Source organism: Babylonia areolata, chromosome 14 (genome assembly GCF_041734735.1).
Source record: "Babylonia areolata isolate BAREFJ2019XMU chromosome 14, ASM4173473v1, whole genome shotgun sequence".
Taxonomy (NCBI): domain Eukaryota; kingdom Metazoa; phylum Mollusca; class Gastropoda; order Neogastropoda; family Buccinidae; genus Babylonia; species Babylonia areolata.
Genome location: NC_134889.1, coordinates 7,050,666 through 7,059,395, shown reverse-complemented (window position 1 = coordinate 7,059,395; position 8,730 = coordinate 7,050,666). Strand labels below are relative to the sequence as shown.

General features: G+C 45.4%; 1 protein-coding gene across 1 annotated transcript in view; it reads left to right on the top strand.

Annotated features, from left to right (window-relative positions):
• The window catches only part of LOC143289783 (galactose-3-O-sulfotransferase 3-like), a 13,808-nt gene extending 5,420 nt beyond the window's left edge, over positions 1 to 8,388 (top strand). The window contains exons 2-3 of the mRNA XM_076598914.1: positions 3,637 to 4,497; positions 6,658 to 8,388. Of these exons, the coding sequence (XP_076455029.1) occupies positions 3,637 to 4,497; positions 6,658 to 7,024 (1,228 nt within the window). The 3' untranslated portion in view covers positions 7,025 to 8,388. The remainder of the gene's footprint in view (positions 1 to 3,636; positions 4,498 to 6,657) is intronic.
• The last annotated feature ends 342 nt before the right edge of the window (positions 8,389 to 8,730 follow it).

Below are 8,730 nucleotides of genomic sequence, written 5' to 3'. Positions count from 1 at the left end.
GCCAGTGCAATTTTGCCTCCTAGTTTGAGAGTCATAGTCCTTCACAAAAGACTAAGCCGTAAATGGTTTCCCATTGACTGGAGAAACCATTGATAATACAGCTCTCACTTTGCTGTTGGCCTAAAATGTAAACTTATGTCAATCTGTGATATAAGCCGAGTGTTGGGCCTACACTACACAACAATAAATACAGGAAAGTTATGCAGTCCATAGAAATGCTTCAGGCACCTATTGCAACTACACTACACTACACTGCAACAACACTACACTACATTACAACACTACACTACACCACAATAAATACAGGAAAAACATGCAGTCCATAGAAATGCCTCAGGCACCTATTGCAACTTAACTACACAACATCACTACACTACACTACACCACAATAAATACAGGAAAGTTCTGCAGTCCACAGAAATGCTTCAGCACCTATTGCAACTAAACTACACTACGCTACATTACACTACACTACAACACAACAAATACAGGAAAGTTATGCAGTCCATAGAAATGCTTCAGGCGCCTATTGCAACTACACGACACGACACGACACGACACGACACGACACCACACCACACCACACGACACCACACCACACTACACAATAAATACAGGAAAAATATGCAGTCCGTAGAAATGCCCCAGGCACCTATTGCAACTAAACTACACTACAACACTACACTACACTACACTACGCCACAATAAATACAGGAAAAACATGCAGTCCATAGAAATGCCTCAGGCACCTATTGCAACTTAACTACACAACATCACTACACTACACTACACCACAATAAATACAGGAAAGTTATGCAGTCTATAGAAATGCTTCGGGCGCCTGTTGCAACTAAACCACACCATACTACAACACTACACTACACTACACTACACTACAATAAATACAGGAAAGTTATGCAGTCTATAGAAATGCTTCAGGCGCCTGTTGCAACTAAACCACACCATACTACAACACTACACTACACAACACCACAATAAATACAGGAAAGTTATGCAGTCCATAGAAATGCTTCGGGCGCCTGTTGCAACTAAACCACACCATACTACAACACTACACTACACTACACTACACTAACCACAATAAATACAGGAAAGTTATGCAGTCCATAGAAATGCATCAGACACCTATTGCAAACAACAGTCAGTCAGCCAGCCGGATGAAACAGGCCATTAACGCGACGTATTCATTTTCATGCGTCTCTTCTTTTGAATACATAATAGCCTGCTTTATCTCACACACACACACACACACAACCACACACGCACGCACACCACACACACCACACACACACACACACACACACACACGGTTGACTGATATAATTTAATGAGGAAGTTTGATGTGTATTGGGTGTAGTGTCTTCGTGCACGAACATGCGCATTTGTGAATTCCATTGTCCCACTTTTCTCATATACACGCTGTTTAACCCACCATTTTCTTTGCAGAGGGCGTGATGCAGAAAAACTTGTTTTTTATTCGATTTACCATCTTAAAATAGAACTTCCGCTTTGACTTAAGCTCACACAAGCATGCGCGCGCACGCACGCACACACACACACACACACACACACACACACACACACACACATTCACCAACTCATACCGAGTTTGTGCAAAAGGAAACTGAACACATTTGGGGACACGCTTAAATCTCACTCCGGACGATGGAACGCTATAGCGGTGTCGACAATTAAACATTTTTCCACGTTTTCCTCATGGGGTAGCATAATAATCGCAGCTGCACCGGGCATTCCGATCGTGTCAAGGAAAGTTTCTTTATGATATTCCGGAATAACACACTGCGAGTTCAGGACCCCACACGACAAGCTGATCAGCATACGTATCGAAAATGGCGTCGCAGGCGATACAAGTGGAAATTTTTGGAGCAAACGAGATCACGACAGTTGGAGGGGGTTTGGGGGGGGGGGGGGGGTGATGGCAGGAGGCTAAATAGACTATAATAATATTCTTGGTTCTGTCGTTTTACGCTTCACTCCAGGTCCACTAACCAATGTTAATGTTCTCTCTTTATCGGAAAATCTGAGTTGTGAAAATGTTTACTATATGTACGCAGAACAGAATCAGACAGCCTTTACCGACCAACTCTATCATTACATTACAAAGGCTCTCCCATGTAATATTGTCTTGCTCTGAAGTAGCAGTCTTCAGTTCTGTATTTTCCATTCCTAGGTGATATTAGACGGGGAAAAAAATGTGAGGGAGAGGGGAGGAGAGCGGCACAACTCTTGTGTGCGTGCCTGTGTATGTGGTGTGCATGCATGCGTGTGTGACGGTGTGTATGTATGTGTGTGAGCGCTTGTGTATGTCTGTGTGTGCGCGTGTGTACGATGTATGTGTGTGTGCGCACGTCTGTATGTGTACGCGTGTGCTGGCACACGTGCGTGTGTGTGTGCATGTATGAGAGAGAGAGAGAGAGATACAGAAATGAAACAAGCACATCACCAAACGCACAAACCATAACCGCTAACCACACATTCACCCCGACCCGTACAGTTCACTTCACCTCAAACCAACATGACCCTTGTCTCTAACCATCAAATTCTCAAAACAGCCCTCAAAACACAGCCCATGTTATTAACCATCAACTGTTTTCTCCTCAAAACAACGCGGACCTTGTCACTAACCATCGACTGTCTTCCCCTCAAATCAGCCCTCAAAACATGGACCTTGTCAATAACCGTCGACTGTCTTCCCCTCAACACAACCCTCAAAACAACACAGCCTTTGTCCCTAACCACTGACTGTCATCCCCTCAAAACAGCCCTCAAAACAACACGACCCTTGTCACTAACCATCGACTGTCTTCCCCTCAAATCAACCCTCAAAACATGGACCTTGTCAATAACCGTCGACTGTCTTCCCCTCAACACAACCCTCAAAACAACACAGCCTTTGTCCCTAACCACTGACTGTCATCCCCTCAAAACAGCCCTCAAAACAACACGACCCTTGTCACTAACCACTGACTGTCTCCCCCTCAAAACAGCCCTCAAAACAACACGACCCTTGTCACTAACCACTGACTGTCTCCCCCTCAAAACAGCCCTCAAAACAACACGACCCTTGTCACTAACCACTGTCTCCCCATCAAAACAGCCCTCAAAACAACACGACCCTTGTCTCTAGCCACTGACTGTCTCCCCCTCAAAGCAGCCCTCAAAACAACACGACCCTTGTCTCTAGCCACTGACTGTCATCCCCTCAAACAACACGACCCTTGTCACTGACCATTCACTATCTTCCCCTCAAAAAAGCCCTCAAACAACACGACCCTTGTCACTGACCATTCACTATCTTCCCCTCAAAAAAGCCCTCAAACAACACGACCCTTGTCACTGACCATTCACTATCTTCCCCTCAAAACAGCCCTCAAACAACACGACCCTTGTCCCTAACCACTGACTAAGCGTGTTGGGTTACGCTGCTGGTCAGGCATCTGCTTGGCAGATGTGGTGTAGCGTATATGGATTTGTCCGAACGCAGTGACGCCTCCTTGAGCTACTGAAACTGAAACTGACTGTCATCCCCTCAAAACAGCCCTCAAACACGACGACCCTTGTCACTAACCTTTCACTATCTTCCACTCAAAACAGCACAGCCCCGGGCTACCTCATGAAACAGAAGCTGGCGTTCGTGATGATCCTCATGTGCTGCGCTGCCACCTGGATGGTGACAATGGAGCGCCTGGAGAGATCCGGAGCGGCGACCATCACCGGCACCAGGGGCATCAGGGACCTGTGGAATAAGCTTCCAGACGGCGACACGAGCCTGGACTCTCTAGCTTCCTTGGAACAGCTGGTAAACCTTCAGCCCAGGCAGCACGTCTTCTTCCTCAACACGCACAAAGCCGGGGGCTCCATCGTCCGCAACGTCCTCCTGCTCTTCGCCCATAGGAACAACCTGACCGTGCTCCTGCCCAGGAAAGGGCTGGGCTTCTCCTTCAGCAGCAAGAACTACTGGCACAACAGGGACACTAGGAGCAGCCGCAACAGCCACATTATCTGCGACTACCTAGTCTTCAACAAAACCTTCGTGGACGCCGTTCTGCCCGCAGACACGCTCTTCGTGGGCATCGTCCGCCACCCCTTTCACCAGTTCCTGGCCGCCTTCCACAAGTACACCCGCGTCCTGCCCGACTCAAAAAACTACCTGCGCAAGATCCCGGGCCCTTTCCCCGTGGCCACCTACCTGTCGGAGCCCGAGAAATGGGAGCACCCGGACCCCAGCCGCTCCTTCACCAACAACCGGATGAGCTTCGACTTCGGCCTGGAGGTGGCTCAGTGGAAAGACAACGCGGCCGTGGAGCGCTACCTGCAGTACCTGGAGAGCACGTTCCACCTGGTCATGGTGGCTGAGAAGTTCGACGAGTCGCTGGTCCTCCTCCGCCGCCTGGCCCGCTGGAGTCTGAGGGACGTGCTGTACCTGCAGGTCAGCGACTTCGAAATGCTTAACAGGTGAGTTTTGGTTTTGGTTTCTCAAGGCGACTTCCAGATGCTCAACAGGTACGTTAAGTTTAGGTTTCTTATCGAGATGCTCAACAGGTACGTTTCAGTTTAGGTTTGTAAAGGCCACTTCCAAATGCTCAACAGGTATGTCTGTTTCGGTTTCTTATCAAGATTATCAACAGGTACGTTTCAGTTTCGGTTTGTTAAGGCCACTTCCAAATGCTCAACAGGTATGTTTGTTTCGGTTTCTTATCGAGATTATCAACAGGTACGTTTCAGTTTCGGTTTGTTAAGGCCACTTCCAAATGCTCAACAGGTATGTTTGTTTCGGTTTCTTATCGAGATTATCAACAGGTACGTTTCAGTTTCGGTTTGTTAAGGCCACGTCCAAATGCTCAACAGGTATGTTTGTTTCGGTTTCTTATCGAGATTATCAACAGGTACGTTTCAGTTTCGGTTTGTTAAGGCCACTTCCAAATGCTCAACAGGTATGTTTGTTTCGGTTTCTTATCGAGATTATCAACAGGTACGTTTCAGTTTCGGTTTGTTAAGGCCACGTCCAAATGCTCAACAGGTATGTTTGTTTCGGTTTCTTATCGAGATTATCAACAGGTACGTTTCAGTTTCGGTTTGTTAAGGCCACTTCCAAATGCTCAACAGGTATGTTTGTTTCGGTTTCTTATCGAGATTATCAACAGGTACGTTTCAGTTTCGGTTTGTTAAGGCCACTTCCAAATGCTCAACAGGTATGTTTTTTTCGGTTTCTTATCGAGATTATCAACAGGTACGTTTCAGTTTCGGTTTGTTAAGGCCACTTCCAAATGCTCAACAGGTATGTTTGTTTCGGTTTCTTATCGAGATTATCAACAGGTACGTTTCAGTTTCGGTTTGTTAAGGCCACTTCCAAATGCTCAACAGGTATGTTTGTTTCGGTTTCTTATCGAGATTATCAACAGGTACGTTTCAGTTTCGGTTTGTTAAGGCCACTTCCAAATGCTCAACAGGTATGTTTGTTTCGGTGTCTTATCGAGATTATCAACAGGTACGTTTCAGTTTCGGTTTGTTAAGGCCACTTCCAAATGCTCAACAGGTATGTTTGTTTCGGTGTCTTATCGAGATTATCAACAGGTACGTTTCAGTTTCGGTTTGTTAAGGCCACTTCCAAATGCTCAACAGGTATGTTTGTTTCGGTTTCTTATCGAGATTATCAACAGGTACGTTTCAGTTTCGGTTTGTTAAGGCCACTTCCAAATGCTCAACAGGTCCGTTGTAGTTTCGGTTTCTTATCGAGATGCTTAACAGGTATGTTTCAGTTTCGGTTTCAGTTTCTAAAGGCAACTTCCAAATGCTCAGCAGGTGCGTTTTGCTTCAATTTCTCAAGGAGGCGTCACTGGGTTCGTACACATCCATATACGCCACACCACATCTGCAAGGTGTTACAACAGCATAATGCAACAGGCTTGATAAGGCATTGAGAGAATTTTCCGTTTTTGAATTGAACTGAACTGAGTGCATATATATATATATATATATATATATATATATATACGTGTGTGTGTGTGTGTGTGTGTGTGTGTGTGCCTATGAAAGTGGATTTCGTCTAGAGATTTTAGCCAAATGTGTGAGTTTGTTTCAATTTCTCAATGAGGCGTTATTTCATTTGGACAAATACATATACGCTACACCACATCCTTTAAGCGGATGCCTGACCAGCAGCATAACCCAACGCGCTTAGTCAGGCTTTGAGTGGATGCCTATATATTTGTATACCCATCAAAGTGGATTTATTCTACATAATTTTGCCAGAAGACAACACATTTTGTTGCCATGGGTTCTTTTCTTGTGCGCCAAGTGCGTGCTGCACACGGGACCTCGGTTTACTGCCTCATCCGAATGACTAGACGCCCAGTTTGATTCTTCCAGTCAAACTTGGGTAAAGGGAGCAATAGCGGGATTCCTCTCCTTCCTTCGTGGGCTGCAACTCCCACGTTCACTCGTATGTACACGAGTGGGCAAATTTTACGTGTATGACTGGTTTTTAGTACCCCGCCATGTAGACAGCCATACTCCGTTTTCGGGGGCTGGGACCGGGATTCGAACCCAGAGCCTCACAGTCAAGACACTGGCAAGATAAGCACCTTAACCACTCCGCCACCTTCCCTCCAACAGGTACACCTTCAACGAGACCCAGCGACACCGCCACAGAAAATTCCAGTACCCAGACTACGCACTGTACGCGCGCTTCGAGGCGATCCTCTTTAAGAGAATCAGTGAGCAGACCCAGTACGGATTCTACAGCGAGCTGGCGCAGTTCCGAAAAACGCGCGAGGCGGTGCAGGTGTTCTGCGAGAAGGCGCCCGAGAAAAGGGACCTCCGCGTGAAGGCTTCCTTGTGGAACGAGGCCTTTCGCGTGACGCCTAGGGACTGTCAGTTCATGTCCGGGGTACTCCCGCTAGTCAACCGCTCCCTCCTGGCCAAAAACTACAACTACCAATACTACAAGGAGGAGACTCAGCTACTGTTCGGCCCGGAGTAGAAAAGTCGCGAGGCATCATCAGTCACAGCCTGAACACTGACATTAAAACTGCACAAAAATCCTAAGTTTAAAAAATCTGCTCGACAATGATCCCAAAATGCAACAGAATTTTCAAGATTTTGACGAGTAGGATTTTATTTTCATTGACGAGAAAAGGAAATTAGAGAAGGCGTGCAAAGCAAACCAATGAGACATTATGTAACAAGAAGGGACGTACAGGACCGAGAGGTCCAAAATATTAGCCTCAGCTACTACTACTACTACCGCTGCTGCTGCTACTACTACAACTACTATAAGTCCATCGTGGCTGTTGGAAAACTACCGAGCTTGCCGCTTGTCGCAATAGCTGTCGTGCCTACGATGTGGCTACCTCGCGGGCAACGGTCAAACACCGTCAACAAAATTTATAACTACCGTTATTACAACCAACTATTACTACGGATCCAACTTTCTCGTGTCAATACAAGAACCTAAGTTGAACTTTCTTTCTTTCTTCTTTGCTGCCTCCTCACATCTGGAACAACCTTCCTCATCATATCCGTGCATCTGATTATATTTCTGCTTTTCGCTCATCACTAAGAACTCATCTTTTAAAAACCTATCTATAAGCCCTCTCAGCTTCCTCGTTCTCCAACACCACCCATGTCAGCTCACTTTGGATGTATGTAGAGTGGGAGGGGGAGTGGGGGGGATTAGGGGGGACTGAGGGGGGAGGGAGTTTTGAGAAAGAGTGGTCATGAATGTTTTATTCAACTTATAATATTTTTCTTTCATGTAAAGCGCCCTGAGCTCTTAGAAATGGCGCTCTATAAATGTACATTATTATTACTACTACTACTACTACTGAACCTATTACAACTACTACTGGTCCGACTACTAATATTACTGATCCTACTACTACTTCTACGGATCCTTCTCCTACCACCACCAAAACTACTACTACCACCTACAACGACTAACGACTGAGACTACTACTTCTCCTGCTACTCTTACTGCTAGCACTACAATACGAATGTGCTGAACATCGTGTAAATTTCAGGATTGTTGATGTATACTTTTTATCTCGATAACAATTCAAGATCTCACGTGTGTTTACGGGCGAACAATTGACTGATTAAAAAAAATCCCACAATTTTTTTTTAATATGTCCATGCATTGCGTTATGAACCATGCTTAAAAACAAACGAACGTTTTACATATGCCTTAGAATGAAAGTTGGGAGACTGACTGAATTTATATGTTTTCACTGTATCGATTACACTTTTTTTTTCAGTCAAGTCAGAGAAAAAGTGACAGGATAGAAAAACATGCATACATGGCGCGCCCACGAGCACACACACACACACACACACACACACACACACACACACGAAACAAAAAACCAAACATATAAAAAAAAATTTTTTTTTAAATTTAAGGAAAAAAAACGAACAAAACTTTCCGAGAGTAAAACAATATAACAAAGAGTTGTTGCGAACTTCCATGTGTCAATTTTGTTATGAACAAAGGCATTGTGGTGATTCAGCAGGTGTGTGTGTGTGTGTGTGTGTGTGCGCGCGCGCGCGCGTGCGTGCGTGTTTCGAGTCCATAAACTTTTGATATGTATTGCATAACGATGTCATGGTTAATGTCTGAATAAAGTCAACAATAATGTTTTCATTTTTTTACATCGTGGAGAGAGAGAGAGAGGGGGGGGGGGGGTGAAG